At 42.5% G+C, this 16,734-nt stretch overlaps 1 protein-coding gene across 1 annotated transcript in view; it reads right to left on the reverse strand.

Moving 5' to 3' along the window:
• Positions 1–7,403: 7,403 nt before the first annotated feature.
• The window catches only part of FBN2 (fibrillin 2), a 241,195-nt gene continuing 231,864 nt past the window's right edge, over positions 7,404–16,734 (reverse strand). Inside the window, exons 63-65 of the mRNA XM_084880950.1 lie at positions 13,309–13,540; positions 11,371–11,542; positions 7,404–9,325 (exon numbers count right to left, since the gene is read on the reverse strand). Coding sequence (XP_084737076.1) covers positions 8,951–9,325; positions 11,371–11,542; positions 13,309–13,540 — 779 coding nt within the window. The 3' untranslated portion in view covers positions 7,404–8,950. The remainder of the gene's footprint in view (positions 9,326–11,370; positions 11,543–13,308; positions 13,541–16,734) is intronic.

Consider the following 16,734-nt stretch of genomic DNA (forward strand, 5'->3'; position numbering starts at 1 on the left):
ATATCTTTCCTCTATTTTGTTTTTGCTATAAAATAAATACAAGGACAAAGTTAGACACATAAAGTAGATAAAAACAAATTTAAAACAGACACCGGAAAGCATTTTTCTTCCTGTTCTGAAAGCCATTTGTGTGTAGTGTAGCCAAGGAGACAAGGGTGAAGAATTAAACTGCCACGTTGCTGGAGAAATAGTTTGCTGACATCACTGGCATCGGAGGAGCTGACTCCTGGAGATGTGAATTGGTTTTGTTAGGCCAAATGCATTTATTCTTTCAAAAAATGTCTTGTGTAATTATTTATTCTACACAGAGCCTCACATGCATGTACTCAATCAGCCCATGGGAACAGTTTAGCAGAATATTGCAGGAAAAGCAAAGGATGACAGCATGGAAAGAAACTTAATTAATTAAAGTGGTTGACATAAAACGACAGCATTTGATTTATTTCTCTTCTACTGAGCTGTGCTATTTCCACCCTTCTTTTGGGCATAATCCTCGGAGATCGTGAATGGTTCTTATTGCAGGTTTCCTTGGTCCTTCGTGAAATGTAGGAAACTTGCTTCTGGGAGAGCAGGCCCCGCTTTTTCCCCAGCGTGTGCTCCGGAAACAAAGAAGCCTGGCTGTGGTGTACCTTCCTGGGACTGAGCCCAGTGCAGCCTTGCCCAACTCCATCTTTCCCAAACCAGAGAGATGGGAGGATGCAAACAATAATGAATCAAAGCGGCAAACATCTTGTGAACAGTGAGCCGATCCTGAGTAACTTCATTCTGGCTTAGTTATTCATGGTAATGGATGGCACAGGAGGTGGGATTGAGGAGAGCTTGGGGGTCCTTCTTGACATCATTATAGCAGATGCTGGTCTACTGCATGCCCTGTATTCTATAGACCTCATGCTTGGAAATGGCAATACCTCTCATCCTCATAACTGTCTTAGGAGGAGGGTAGACATTAGACTTAAGATGCAAGCAACAACTAATTCTGACAATAAAAATAACTGATTGCATGGATAGCTCTGAGACTTTTGAAAGATTGAAGAACCAGGCTTAGAAAGGACGCAGAATGGATCAGCTTCTGGGATGGAGGTTGCAGGAACAGACTGACAGTTCCATTGGGGTGCTATTTGGATGAATGCAAGAGCTGGCATCTGCTCTTGTATTATTCTGTTCAAAACTCAAATTCCAGGGAGAGAATGGAGGCAAATAGGGATCCTTGAAGTCCTAATATGACTGGGTACCAGGGTGACTGGGTCATTACCTAAAGCAACATTGGTATGTTATCACAGAAAGAACTGGGAAAGGATGATGGAAATGCAAAAAAGCTCATGTGCCACAAACCGAGAACATGACTACTATCACCCAGAAAATCAGTGCAGCCAGAATATAAACCCAATTCTTTTTGCCTCAAAGGCAACTTCTCCCACTCTGCTATCCGGCCTCTCAGGTCTATTGTACATGTGGAAAGGATCATGAACATGGTTTGTTTTGTCACTTATTGCAACAAAGTGACTAAAGGGAAAGAGGCAAGGAAGATTGGAGGGTGTGGTGAGTACATATGGGTAGAAAAGGAGATTGGATTTTGGTAGCAAAAAATTCTCATGATACTTTTCTCAAATCCTTCCTAGCTGGGCATTCTGACACTCTCCCTTCTGGTTTTACTATTACATCTCCACTTCCTCTCTCTCTGTCTCTCTCTCTCTGTCTCTCTCTCTGTCTCTCTCTCTGTCTCTCTCTCTCTGTCTCTCTCTCTCTCTCTCTCTCTCTCTCTCTCTTCCTCTCCCCCCCCCCCCCCCCCCCCCCAGGTGCTGACAGCTCTTCCTCTTCTATTTCTAGATATGAGTCTCTCAGGGCTTGGTTTTAGGTCCTCTTTTCTTCATCAGCTCTTATCCATACACCGATGACCCCTCATTCGCTATTGACAACAGGATAAAGTCCAAATGGCTCAGCCTGAATTTTAGGGTTCCTCACACCTGAGCTCCACACAACCTAATCATCTTTTGGTCTTTTTTGTTTGCTTATTTAGTTAATCCTCACCTGAGGATATTTTCCCAATTGCTTTTTAGAGAGAGTGAAAAAGAGGGAAGGGGGAGAGAGAAAAACATCAATGTGAGAGAGACACATCGATTGGGTGCCTCCTGCATGTGCCCTGACCAGGGGCAGGGAGTAAACCTTCAACCCATGTATGTGTCCTTGACTAAGAATCGAACCAAAGACCCTTCGGTGCACAGTCCGATGCTCTAATCACTGAGCAACACCGATTTGGGCTTATCTTTTGTACTTCTTGGTACCATCATTCAATTTTGTTTGTTTAAATATATTTTATTGTTTTTTTTACAGAGAGGAAGAGAGAGGGATATACTTAGAAACATTGATGAGAGAGACACCGATTCAGCTGCCTCCTGCACATCTCCTACTGAGGATGTGCCCGAAACCAAGGTACATGCCCTTGACCAGAATCGAACCTGGGACACTTGAGTCCGCAGGCCAATGCTCTATCCACTGAGCCAAACTGGCTAGGGCCAAGTCCCAACATTTTTTGTACTCCATGGTACCATCATTCAAGTCCCAACATTTTTTTCACTCGATTCTATCTTCCAGGAAGTCCTTCCTACTCTCTACCTTGTTTTCCAATCTTCCTCACTGTACAAGATCCAGCTCATCTCCCACCATCTCCAAGAGACTGTATCCAGTAGCTCTACATTTCAATAATCTCTTCCTTTTCCGAGGTAAAGTCTGGGCCATTTGTCTGAGATACTCCCTATGGTCCTTAACCATATACCATTCTATCATTTGATGTGGTTATCCTGTTTCTTTGAGTTCACTGTAAGTTTTTGCAGAGAAAATCTTTTTAGGATTGGGTAATAGATAGCCAACAAATATTCATGTAGTCAGCTTGTTTCAGAATCGAGAACTGTGTAATCTCCTAAGAAGAGAAGTTATTGGGCCTCTTCTCTCATCCACCACACTATAGGAGAAACAGCGTCTGCAGCCCAGCTTTGGATTGGGTCTTCTCATGTCACAAAGTTAGAGTCAGCTTCTGCATGAACGGGCTTCCCCAGTCCAGGAGGCAGGAGGTGCACCAGGAGTGGAAACACAGGCAGGTTATGCAGGCCAACGGCTGCTTTTCTGACACATTTTCAGGAATTGGCCATTCACAGCCTCTCCTGCTATTTCATTAGTGGGACTCATACATGTAGCAGTAGTTGTCTGGAAGAAGGCTATTAATATTAACTTTTCCTATGGTTTGCTCTAAAAATCATGTAAAGCATTTCCCTGTTTTCCTTAGGAAAATGTCTACCCTACATCCTGACATTTCATCTGCAGCTCTAACAGAGTGACTAATGTGAGCTCTTGGTTCGTGGCTATTTCAAAAGTAAGGCAATTTAATCTAGTAGTAATATCTTTTTTAGGCTCACAGGAAAAGGGGGTGGGGGGAAAAAGACAATTAAACAACACAAGCAACCAGTGTGCTTTCCTTAAGCATTCTCAGTAAAACAAATGTGTATGTGTTTTTAAAGTTTTGAAGGTCTGGTTTAAATAAAACGTTTAACCCTTTGAGAACCAAAGCTCTAACGTGCTTTTAGAGAGCTGTAGGGTTTAGGTGGGGTCCTCTCTGCGGCAGCCAGTGTCTTGGCATTCTCCCGTGTACAGAAATCTCTGGTTGATAGGCGGTTGGGAGCAGTTACACAGAGGGTGGGGTAGACAAAACCAAAAGCAGAGCTTGAAGCCTGCTTGGAAAACATTTTTGGATTCAATGTGAGCCAAAACCATGGGAACTGGCCCATATCCTCAGGGTTTAAAAGAGATCCAAATAGGCTTTCCATGTAGTGGAAATATGACTAGCACCAGACTACAACCAGGCCACCAGGGCTCTGGTCTCACCTCGGTGGAAACCAGCAGTGTAGTTAGCAGGGCTATAGCTCTGGGACTCAGTTTCCTCACTGGTCCATATATGTTGGTTTCTAAAGGCTTTTCCAGCTCTGACATTCAATGACACTAAATCATCCCAAAGGGATGATCAGATGTCTGTGTTCCCCTTCAGGTTTGGTTTGCTGGCGGTGTGTGTGTGTGTGTGTGTGTGTGTGTGTGTGTGTGTGTGTGGATGTGAGGGCTTGGCTGGGTTTGTGGCATGGGCTTCCAGGGTGGCAGCCCACACCTGTAGTCAGTGATGAGCAGGGTGGAGATTGTAAAGGCTCAAGACCATACCAGGACTTCCAGAGTCCCTGGAGGTGCTGACCACGCAGGAGAAATGGCCTGGAAGCTATTTATCTGAATGCGGTCCTACAGTTCAGAGAGAGGGTCAGTTTCCAGGCCAAGCATAGGAAAGAGCTTTGTGTGAGGATGGGGGCTTATTCTCCTACTGGTGGTTATAGTGACGGAGGGGGAGAAGGAAGAGTGCTTTGCGGGCTGTGCTGGCCCTATGCTGATGGCGTGGCCTGTACTAACTCACTCAATCCTCTCAAGCACACTGTAGGGGAACATAAGCCTGGAAGAGAAACCAAGGCTCAGGGAGGTCACACAGCTTGTCTGTGGGGACAGATTCAAATACAGGTCTGCCCAACGACATTAGCATCATGACAGCCTGAGCTGTTCCCTTTTTCTCTCCTCTTTAATTGACAACTAATTGGGTATTCATAACTGAAAAAAGTGCCACGCGCATTCCACCAGGACACCTGGAAAATACTGCTACCCACTGTGCATCCAAAAGTGGGTGGAGATGCCCAGCCTGAGTGGGAGAGGTCTGCCTGGGAACCAGGAGGTCGCAGTGCAATTGCCGGTCAGGTCAGTGCACATGCCTGGGTTGCAGGCTCATCCCTAGTTGGGGGTGTGCAGGAGGCAGCCAATCAATGATGGTCACGATTTATGTTTCGATCTCTCCCTCTCAGTTCCTCTCTCTAAAACAAACAAACAAACAAACAAACAAACACATCACAAAACACATATTAAGAAAAAGTGGAGAGGCTCTAAGGCTGCAGATCCAAGGGAATCAGTAAGCCTGCCCCACCCCCCTACAGACTCTCTTGCTTTCACTTGCAAGGTGATACTGCCCCAGAAGTTAAAACGCTGAAGTTTTAATGAACTGTACATTGTATTTCAGGATACCCACTGCTCTGGACATGTAAAGGATTTTCAATGAAAACTAGGCTTAGAAACACATATTCCTTATTAAGGAAGGTAATTGTGGCTTTGCATTTGTTTGAGAAAGCAATCATGCTGAAAAATAAAAGAAACCAGAGACTTCAGGCTGGCTGAGTTGCAAATATGATGTCCCCCTTATGTTCTCTGGGGTGTTCATGAATCACCATCTTTCCAGTCTCCAGAAGTAAAGATTCCTAAAGCCCCTCCCTCTCTCTTTTAAACACTGTACTGTATCTTCACCATTCTCAATGGGTTTGCCTTTATCTTTAAACAGATTCCAATAATCCCCTCAGGTCCCAAATATGTGTGTTAGACTCTTTCCAAAGTTTTTGGAGCGTGAAAGTAGCTGTTTGAATAAATTAAGTATGTTCTCCCGTGGACTACTGTAAATTAGGAGTAGAATGGGCCACAAGCAGCATGGAATTGGTTCTTTCAAAGAGAAAGGAAATTTTTACTCTGTTTTTGAGAAATGTGAATATTTCTAAACTATAATATTCAATTGAACCAAATGAAATTGCCATTTTGTAGGTCAAATGTGGCCAAATATTGGAAGTTCCTCAGGGTTCAATTGAACAAATGAATTGACCCATTTTCCCTTGAAGCATTAAACAATATGAACCTAAAGAATTGTAGACTCATGTAGACTGATGCTTTATAAATTTTAGTCGTTTTTCCCCTCCCCACCCCTGGCATTTATTCTGTGAACCAAGAAGGCAATGAATGCAAAACAAAACAAACAAACCCCTGAGAATATTGAGAAGGGGCAGATTATATGAATGATTCTGTTTGATATTCCTAGATAATGAAAAAGGGCACGTTTGAATAGAGTAAAATTCTTATATATTACCCTGAATTATTTCCAGTGCCCATGTGAAAACATGACCAGGTTTCATCTACCACAAATAAGCAGCAAAATCAAATTTAAAAAAAGCTCCAGTCCTAAATATTAGTGGAAAGCTAATTCATGTCAGCTTAAGAACACATTATTGCTTATCAATAAGCAATAATCCAAAATCTATCGGATCTGGTTTATATGTCAGGGCTTACATCATACTTTACTCTTGTGCAGTTTTTTGTAACCTAGCCGAGGTAATTTCCGAGGAGACAATGAATGAGAATGACAAAATGGTACGCACAATATCATTAGCAGTTAATTACAGAGACACAAATTAATTGTGGCTGCATCAGTGCTCACACCACGAGAATTGCAATCGCGCTACCAGAGGTGTCTGAGAAGGTTCTTCCGTGAAGGAGCATCTTGGAATAGTCATTTCCTAGTACATTCATCTGTGTAAACCCTCTAAGGGTCTTTTATATTTTCTGTGTAAAGCACCTAATAGTGTGGATTCTCAAGTGGCCTCAAAAGCAAGTTGAAGCTTCACTGGGACTGTTGCCTCTCAACATTCAGCATTAGAGTTTGGTTCCAGGTAATTTCACATTACAGCTCATGCTGTACCAATAATAGATGCCAGATGAAACAGAATCTGCATGTTAAGTTTTAAAGGATGCCCCGAGGCAAATACATATTTTCCTTGCTCCACGCAGCTAATTTCTGATTGGCAAAGAACAGCATTAAGATCAGTTATAACCTTTATTTTCTTATTCTTTAGAGGAAAAATTTAACCACACAAATTCTCAAACCTGATATCGGATTAACTTTCAAGATGTTTCTGTACTCATTTTAAAAGTGAGTCAGAGGAGAGTTTGTGTTAAGTAACGTGTCACCTCTAGCCACTTCTCCGCTGAGGAAAAGTGGGTAATACTGGAAGAAACAGGACACTTGGGATGATTCGGGTGAAGATACCTTTGGGCCTGCTGTATGCTCATGTACTTTTGCTTAATAGCTCCAGTTCAGGAAAAGCCAGAAGAGAAAGGCTGTCTGAGAGAATGTTTGACCTCCCCACAGGTGGTTGAAGGTGCTTTAACACAATGGCACTCAAAGCGCATGTGAGGATGAAGGGGAGAAATTCTGAGTCTTAGAAGGTAGGTCGTAGGAGGCTTCGACTCTGCTTGGAAGTGAACAGCTACCTGCCCCGATTGTGTCCTTCTATGTGAGTGCGACTGTACGTGGCACTGGTCGGTTGAACACTGCTGCTAACTCAGATGTGTCCCAGATTTGACAACCTTCCCTTGTCTTCCTATAAATGGGCCTCACTTGCCTTCTGGTACTTTCTTTCATACAGGTCCCCATAAAGCCAAGATCCTGGGCACTCCCACAAAAACAACAGGGGTCACAGTCCCATAAAACTCTCAATCAGAAAACTACCCCAAAATAAGCTTTATTGCAAGAAAAGTGTCATATCTGATACAAAGACCTACAAAAACAAACAAGACCCCAAACCATAAGTTTTTTCCTCACAAACACTTGATTACAAATTTACACTGTTTCTTTCTTTCTTTTTTTTCTTTTTTAGTTATTAAAACAAAACAAAAGAACCCAAACTGGATATAACTGGTGACTAATCTTTGGTCAGCACAGGTGTGAGAGGAACAACCCAGAGCCTGCATGAGCTTTGGCCATTTCACATATGAGGTTTGGTCACTGGTCCAGAGACAGGTTCTTGGGTTGAGAAGAACATGGGAGACAGTACTCTTATTATAGCACATTCCGGTACAATATCTTTTTAAATGACTAAAGCAAACTAAAAATCAATTCATTGTACAAACATCTTTCATACACAATAGGCTATGATAAAACGAGGCATATGGTGTATAACTACAGTATTAATGAAAATTCTAAAAAAAAAAAATGGATTTAAAAAAACAACAACATATATTCCTTGGCTGTACTGCATGATTTGTTTGCACATATGGCAATCCTGAAATAGCTCGAACATAACAAATGCACCATTAATCTAAGACAGCACCAAACACTACAGAACGCCAGGTGTTCCTTTTCAAAGGAACGGCAGTTCTTCAGCTGCCTGAGTACCACAAGTACGCAGCACACCCTGGGTACCAATGAGGTGTTGTGGGGAGCACACGTGCTTCCTTGAGGTTAGGAGAAGGAAATACAGTACGGTTTGGCCTGCAACGCTACTGGTCTCACAAGCAGTCAAGGTATTTTGCTACAGTGTTGTGCTTCATCTTCATTGCCTGGTGTGTCTGGTGATGTGAAATATCGTCACAGTGAGCTGCTCTGGCTTTGATCTCCTTCGGAAAGGAGCTAATGACACTCCCCCTTTTAAATTATTGATTACACTGCCCATTCAGCTCCGAGAGGCTTTCTTTAAGATAATCAGATGTGTACCAGTTGGATGACTGGCAGAAAACCAAAGGAAACATCTCTTGAATCTACTGAATTTTTAAAAAGCACCTCTAAAAGAAATAGCTCAAATTTATAAATCTAAAGAAAAACAAGTGAGTTTCCCTTTTTGTTTACATAGTTTGTTCATTTCTCCATATATTACTGCATTAAAAATAAATAAACATCTATATTTTTTTTAATTAGCAACTATAGCAAAATACCCAAGTGTTACAGACTGCTAACAGGAAAAAAAAGCTCACATTATTTTTGTGCATTTAGTGCCATATGCTGATCTCTTGAACATTTAGGTTTTTGTTTTTTTTTTTTTAATATATTTTAAAGTGAAGTTATATAAAAAATACAGTAACCACGGTTGCCTTTGTACTCAAACCTTTGGCCACACCAGTCTAAGTTATCCCACCTTGTGCGGGTCAACATTCTGAAGCTGAGACAGGGAGGAAAGAAACAAAAGTTGTCTTTTTTTTCCTCCTTAAAATTAGTCATTGATTCTCAAAGGCTTCTGAAGGCTGGCTGTGCAGGGATTTGAGCCTGGAACCAAGTCTGCAAGTGTTAATAGAGCTGAATCTGCAGCCTCATTCTGAGAACCTCCCCGAGTTCCCCTAGGAGGTAGTCATCCTCATTGCTGTCTTCCAGTTTCTTCAGCTCCTTCTTCTTGTAGAGAGGGACGCTCATGATTTCCAGTGTGTACGTGCCAGGCACCGGCTTCCTCTTGGCCGTGTGCAAGTAGCTGAGCCCGTGCCTTTGGTGGATGCGGAAGACGCCGTCGTCATTCCCCTGGGAAATGACATAGCGGATGTGGTTGTTGAGGGGCTCAATGGCGGGCATGAGTTCCAGGATGTGCTCCTTGGAGCCAAGGCCAGAGAGGTTGAACTTCATTCTCATGGGGCTGTCCATGTCCACGCTCTCCAGGCTGATCTTTTCAACCTGAAGAAAAAGCAGGAAACGATGTGGGAGGAGCATCAGTAGCACAGGAGGGGGCCCAGGCTGCTGGGGCTGTAGCCACAGCAACAGCCTACTGCTCCCCTTCCTGCACTTTCCTTAGGAGGAGTGCTTGGGAAGGAGGCGACTGTAGCTTCACGTGGGCTGGAAGCGAAGGTCCATTCCACAGGGGCCTTAACCAGGCAAAGTTACAGGGCTGAGCTTACAGACAGCATTCACATTTCAAGTTTTTCTTTTTTTTTAAAATATATTTTATTGATTTTGTACAGAGAGGAAGGGAGAGAGATAGAGAGTCAGAAACATCGATGAGAGAGAGTCATCGATCAGCTGCCCCCTGCACACCCCCTACTGGGGATATGCCCGCAACCAAGATACATGCCCTTGACCGGAATCGAACCCGGGACCCTTCAGTCCCCAAGCCGACGCTCTATCCATTGAGCCAAACTGGTCTTGGCCACATTTCAAGTTTTTCTGATGAGTTTATGGAATACCATGCTTCTAAATAATAAAGATAATTTAGAAGATAATTGCCTTTTTTTTTTCTTTTTTATTTTTACCCCTGGGGTCTAAAGAAGTGCAGCTATTATCCATTAGCAAGGACTGTCTCTAGAGGAATCTGCACTCAGAAGGCTTGGTTTGGTTTGTAAGGCCTAGAACACACAGCAGAGTGCAAGAGCAATTTTGCTTGGAACCCCTGGTGCATAGGGAGGGAACTGCAGTCCTCAGGGCTCAGATTTGAATCGGGCTCTGATAAAAGCCAGTGGGGCAGGGACCAGATAAACCAAGTCCCACTTGATCAGAGGGATGGGAGGTTTAAGAACGTCTTAGTAAAATAAATAACGAAACAAAAATAAACAATCAACAACCAAATCTTTGATTGAGCTCCTGTTGGCTATAACGGCCCTGAGTGTCCATCAGTGTTCAGACAGACTCGCATCCCAAGTCCCACATTGGGAAGGTTTCACAGAGAGAATTTCTGGATTTGCTGACAATCTCAACCATCATATTTAATCAGTGAGGTACCTTAGTCTATTTAAGGTAGATGTAACACTGGCCTACTTATTATTATAAAGTAGAATCATAGACCTTTTGGCTAGAAAAATCTCATTTTATTGATAAATAAAGTTTCTGAGAACCAGAAAACCGAAGCAAGTTGCCCAGTTTACACAGCCAGGTAGCTGTTTCTGGTGGAGGAATTTCTCAGTAATGTTAACTGAAAGGGGTGGTGCTATACCTAATCTTAGGGAAAATCATCAACATTTCTAGATATGATGAGTGAGATCCACTGAACAAGTGTGATATACATGCCAGGTACCATTCTAAGCACAGGATCACTCAATCCTCCCATCACCCTTCAGCAGTATTTTCATTCCCATTTTATAGGTGAAAAAGTTGAGACAGAGAGAGGTTAGGTAAACATGCCCATGTAACATGGGTGTCAGGCGGGAGGGCCAGGGGACATAGTCAGAACCAGGCAGTCTGTGGCCCGCCCCTCAAACTCTCTGCTAAAGGCCATGTATGGCCAGCAAACCCCAGCAGCAGGCCATGCAGATCTTCAGTTCCTTACAAACTACGAGTTACTTGGAGATATCCTTTCACAGGAGGAACATCTAACTTACAAATGCCACAAAATATGAGGTCTACTTGGCTTAACTACTGAAAATGAAAATCAGCCTACTTTACTACAAATGCATAAAACAGGACTGGGCACATTTAAAGTAACTTTTTATATCATTTCACATAGGCATTTCTAGGCGGGCATCTTATTCCCTTGGCTTAAACGAAAGAGGAAAACACATGACTGCCACGGTGAACACTAAAGCCTTTTCCCACCTCCCGCCTTTGTGTTTTGAGCTAAAAATCAGCTTATCTCATTTACTTGTCTCTGCTATGTTGAGTCCATTAATTTAGCCATCAAAGTTCTAGCTTCACTGAGCCTGAAATCTACATAAAGGTTTACTGCATAATATACATAAAGGTGACTCCATGTGGATAAAATCTGACACAAAACAGAAGCGGGGTTTACTCACAGCAGAGGGCCCGGGCTCCTGAGCGCTCCTCTTCTGCCGGCCATCTTTCTTGGCGTAGCCGTTGATCTTGCACTCATAGCAGGCTTCCGGGGACAGAGCGTTTTCCTCATCCACCTCTGCGTCCATCGGCAGGTACTGCCCTTTGTTAAACCCCATTCCTGAGACACAGTGGCTATTTGCAACAAGAAGCAAGGGATTGTTAGATTTTATCCTTAACGTTGGCGATAGCTTTCCAGTGGCAGAGCACAGACTTTTCAGAAAAAAAAAAACACCAACAAAGCAAAATCTGAGCTCAAATAAAAACCTAATAGTCTCTGTAGCTCTTTTTTTTTTTTTTTTTTTTTTTAAACACTTTCTACACAAGATTTTCCCTTATTTTGAACAGAAAAATTCTGAGAGGGAGTTCTTAGTTCCCCCAATGTTTTTCTTTAATACACCTTTTAAACTTAAGCATAGTTGGTATAAAAATTTATACTAGTTATATTAGCCTCAGGTGTACAATATAGTGATTCAGCATTTGCATACCTTACAATGTGACCACCCCATTAATTCTAGAAGTAATCAGTCATCATACAAACTTACCATAATATTATTGACTATATTCCTATTCACCCTTTTCAGCAATCCCCCCATCTCCCTCCCTCTGGCAACCATCCTTTGGTCTCCATTTCTGTGAGTCTGTTTTGTTGTTTAGATTTCACATATGAATGAAAACACACATTATTTTCTTTCTCTGACTTATCTTACTTAACATGATACCCACTAGGTCCATTCATGTAGTCACATATGGCAATCTTTTGTTCTGCATAATGTTCCACTGTATATGTGTACCACATCTTTTTTATCCATGAACATCTAGGTTGTTTCCATATTTTGGCTATTGTAAATAGTGATGCAATGAGCACAGAGGTACCTGTATCTTTTCAGATTAATGTTTTCATTTCCTTTAGTGGCATTGCCAATTTTTAATCCCAGTTGGATGTAGCACTTGAGTGCAGTTAACTGGGGAAAGCAAAAGCAGAGTATGAAGTTCCAAGGGAGTGCTAAGTCCTGCTCAGAACAAGGCTCTCTGCTGGAATGACTGAGATTTCTCAAGTCCTGTTTGAGTTAGTGAGAGTCAATGTCTAGACCACGCCTTTTGTTCCAAGCATTATGATGTAACAATGGTGGACAGATGAGTCCACCCCCCTCAGTGCCTGTCTCTTATTCTGCTCTCTCTGAGGAAGAGGACCTGAGCGACTCCTCAGCTCCCATCTTCCGTGCTGCTGAGCACAGGCTGCCTTGATGGAAGGGGGCAGGTGGCCAGCACCTCAGCCCCAGTCCACAGGGCTTGAGAGGTTGCCCTGGGGAACATGTGATTGGCTGGAGGAAACGCAGCCCCGTGGAGCCAGCCTGGCGCTGAGCAGGGCCACACCAATGAGGCAGGTCTCCCATGGGCAATAATATAAAGTCTGATGAACAAAGAGAGGAACACACTCCTTCCTCAGGAGCCACTAGGCTGGCGCCTGTGGCTTATAGAAAATTCACAGAAAAATCCAAGAGAAGCCATTTCCACTTGTGCCTCACAACCCAGGTGTCTATAGCAACGTGTAAGCTGCATTTTAAAATATCTGCTAGTCTCTGGCCTTGAGGGACCCGACTGAATCAATTCAGACCTTTATGCGGGGCAAGAAAGTAGTATTTGTTTACAAATTCAGGTCTTATACACATCACATGGGAGGTAATCCTGCAACATGGATACAATCCATATGCCTTCTTAGTGCTTCTCCCTCCTATGTCCTAAGTGACTAATGCTTTTGTCTCTTGAGCTTCTAATCACCATTCACTTCCTTGCAGTGCCAGGCAGCTTGAATGCCTGAACTCAGAGAGGAAACCTGAGTTGAACCCACCCTGTTGGACGGCCCTCGCTCTCCTGTGTGCGAAGGATGATGGCCTTACCCCTGTCCCACTCTGTAGTACCCGGGCGGGCAGCCACAGAGGTAACCGCCCTCCGTGTTGGAGCAGCCGTAATTGCATGGGTTCTTGGAGGATGAGCACTCATTCACGTCGTGGCAGGCACTGGAGAACTGGTCAAAGGAGAACCCAGAGGGGCAGGCGCACTTGTAACTCCCCAGGGTATTGTAGCAGGAAGCGGAGCCACAGGCATTCGGATTAGAGCATTCATTCTCGTCTATGAACAAAAGGTAAGAAAATGTGACCTGGGGAAGGTGGCGGGGACACAGAGGAGGGTCTGAGTCTCACAGTACCTATGACTTCACAAGTAGAAAGAACTCTACAACAGCACTTAAAAAACATTCAGTCTGATGGCTGACTTTCAAAGTATGTGAAAATAAAATAATAAAAAGCCAAAATCCAACAAATCCTCCTAAATTATAGCTGTAAAAAACCTTGTTTAACACTTTTTAAAAAATATATATTTTATTGATTTTTCACAGAGAGGAAGGGAGAGGGATAGAGTTAGAAACATCAATGAGAGAGACATAGATCAGCTGCCTCCTGCACATCCACTACTGAGGATGTGCCTGCAACCAAGGTACATGCCCTTGACCGGAATCAAACCTGGGACCCTCAGTCCACAGGCCAACGCTCTTTCCACTGAGCCAAACCGGTTTTCGCTAACACTTTGTTGTTGTTGTTGTTGTTATTCCTTATCCAAGGCTATTGACTTTGATAGGGAAGAGAAGGGAAGAGACAGAGAGAAACATCGATGTGAGAGAGACACATTGATTGGTTGCCTCCCCCATTGGATCAAGACTGCAACCAAGGTATGTGCCCTTGACTGGAACTGAACCAGGCACTCTTCTGTCCGTGGGCGGATGCTCTATCCACTGAGCCAAATCAGCTAGGAAATTACCCGGCACTTTCATACACTGCTTGTGCTGTTTATGAATCTGCTGGCAACGCTTCGGACAGGTATTTGCAGTTTGCCTACAGCACCACTCGTCTGTTCTCTTAGCAGCAGGATAGTTCACCAGGCCACACCTCAGACGAACGGATTCTCAGGGACAGCAGAGTACTCATGGTGAGGTCTGTGGGAGCCTGAAATGAAGGACCATACTACGGGGGATGAACTCTTCGGGGAGCTGAGAATGCTGTGGCGGTGCTGGTGGCAGACTCTTATGAGGACATACTAAAAACCAGGAACTGTACACTTCAAAAAGATGAATTTTATGGTTATGTGAATTGTATCTCCGTGTTAAAACACCTACATCTGTATCTGTATTTATGCCATTCTCCCAGCAATTCCCAAAGCCTTCATTATATTGTAGACGGAGAAAACTTATAGAAATCTAAATACCCTAAGTGAAAATACTTGAAATAAACATTATTTAATTGGGCCTATTGAACCAACAATCAACATTTACCTGCGTGAGAACCCCCCGGTGCAAGCTGTGCCTTCTGGGACTGTCTGCATCCAGCATCAGCTGACACCGACTTTCCTGGCTCAATGACTGACATTAATACAGTGGGATGATTCTGTTATACCTTCAGTTACATTTATCATTTTTACAAATCCAAAGAGTGTGCTTTTAAATTTGGAGACTACTACTTAACTTAGCTCTCAACTGTCTGGCTGGTATAGAGCACATGGCTGCACTCCTTCGGAGTTTATTATAATTCAAATTTCTCCCTGGGCACAAGTCACATCTGCCCTGTAGGAGGTTCTTTCGGATTCTTGTGACTCCAGTGGAGCACAGTGTGTCTGTTTACTGACTATGTGGTAAGTACATGCTTCAGGCCACGTGTGGAAATGAGCCCATTTACAAGAGAGCGTGCGCCTGGAACACAACAGGCAGAGGGAAGGGCAGAGCGGCATGGCTCAGGCAGGTTATGGAAGACGCAGATGGCGGCTCAGCGAAGAGGCCTCTCAGACAGGAAATTAAACTCCATTAAGTACGGCACAGAGGTTACTGAGAGGGTAGATGTTATTAGGTACATTTTTGTATCATGATTATAGTTTCAGAATTAAATCAGACCGCCAAATGTATAATTCTTAATCACTGGATATAAAATCTGCTATGATTACCTAATATGTACCAATTCTTAGCCTTCATTTCATGGAGGGGAAATATATAAATAAATTCATAATAATGAAGCTACCTGTGACATAAATATAACTGCCATTTTATTTCTGCCACAAAGGCTCCTCTGATTTTATAATTAAATCAGACATTTATATGCACCATTTCTCTCCTAATGGAGAATGTAAATTAGGTTACAATTTAACAAAATGATCTTTCTATGAATATAGTATTGGACATTGTGTTAAGTAGAAAATGTACCAGGAAAAACTGAATAATCGAATAAATTTCATTTTAACATACCAATGGCAAGAAAAAAATTTAAATATATATTTTTGGAAGCACCATTATATACTTCATGTTTATATGCTATAAATGTACATCATAGTATAATTTTATAGACTTACGTAATCTGACTTTTAAAATGTGTTCCTGTGTGAGAAATATTTTGAGTTGACTCAAGCCTCATCAAGTTATGTTCAAATTATTTTGAAAGTAACTGGAAGTTACTAACACTAAATAACTAAAAGCTTCATATATTAAGACATAATTTTTCTTCATATGCAAATGTTAATAATATTCACTTATTTTCAATTCTGAATAATTGTAATGCTTGCAAATATTTGAGAATATTACCTACATCTGTATAATCTATGCACCAGAATGGGATAAATGTCCTGTGGGAACTGGCTGGAAACTTTTCAAATTATTCCTTTGAATTAAAAGCTCTTGTCAATATTAACACAAAGAACTCTCCTTCCTTCCTTCCTTCCTTCCATCCTTCCTTTTCCCTTCTTCCTTTCCTCTCTCCCTCCCTGCCTCCCTCCCTCCCTCCCTCCCTCCATTCTTTTTATACAGATTTTTAGAGAGAAAGGAAGGGAGAGGGGGAGAGAGAGAGAAATATTAATGTGAGAGCAAATCATCAATCAACTACCTCCTGCACATCCCCTACTGGAAATCAAGCCTGCAACTCCAGCATGTGCCCTGATCTGAATCGACCAGTAACCTCTGGGTGCACATAAAAATGTCCAACCAGCCAGGCAAGAACAGCTGCTGTTCTCAAATTGAAAGTAGTATTAACAACACTGTAGGTTTTCAATTTAACAGTATTTAAATAATTGGATGCATTAACTAGCAATTTTGTTCCTTTACCAGGAGATCCCAGATAAATCTATCTGAAAGACCTCATTCTCTATCTCTTTAGTCAGATGAATGAAGATATTCACATACATAGTGCCAAATAAAAATGATTTGTGCCTTTTAATTTGCATTTTGTCATAATTCTTGTTGCTTTTATTAGTTCCTGATGGGCTGTGTAATTCTATTCCTGTTATGTATTTCA

Source organism: Pipistrellus hanaki (genome assembly GCF_964339955.1).
Source record: "Pipistrellus hanaki genome assembly, chromosome: 4".
In the NCBI taxonomy this organism is placed as follows: domain Eukaryota; kingdom Metazoa; phylum Chordata; class Mammalia; order Chiroptera; family Vespertilionidae; genus Pipistrellus; species Pipistrellus hanaki.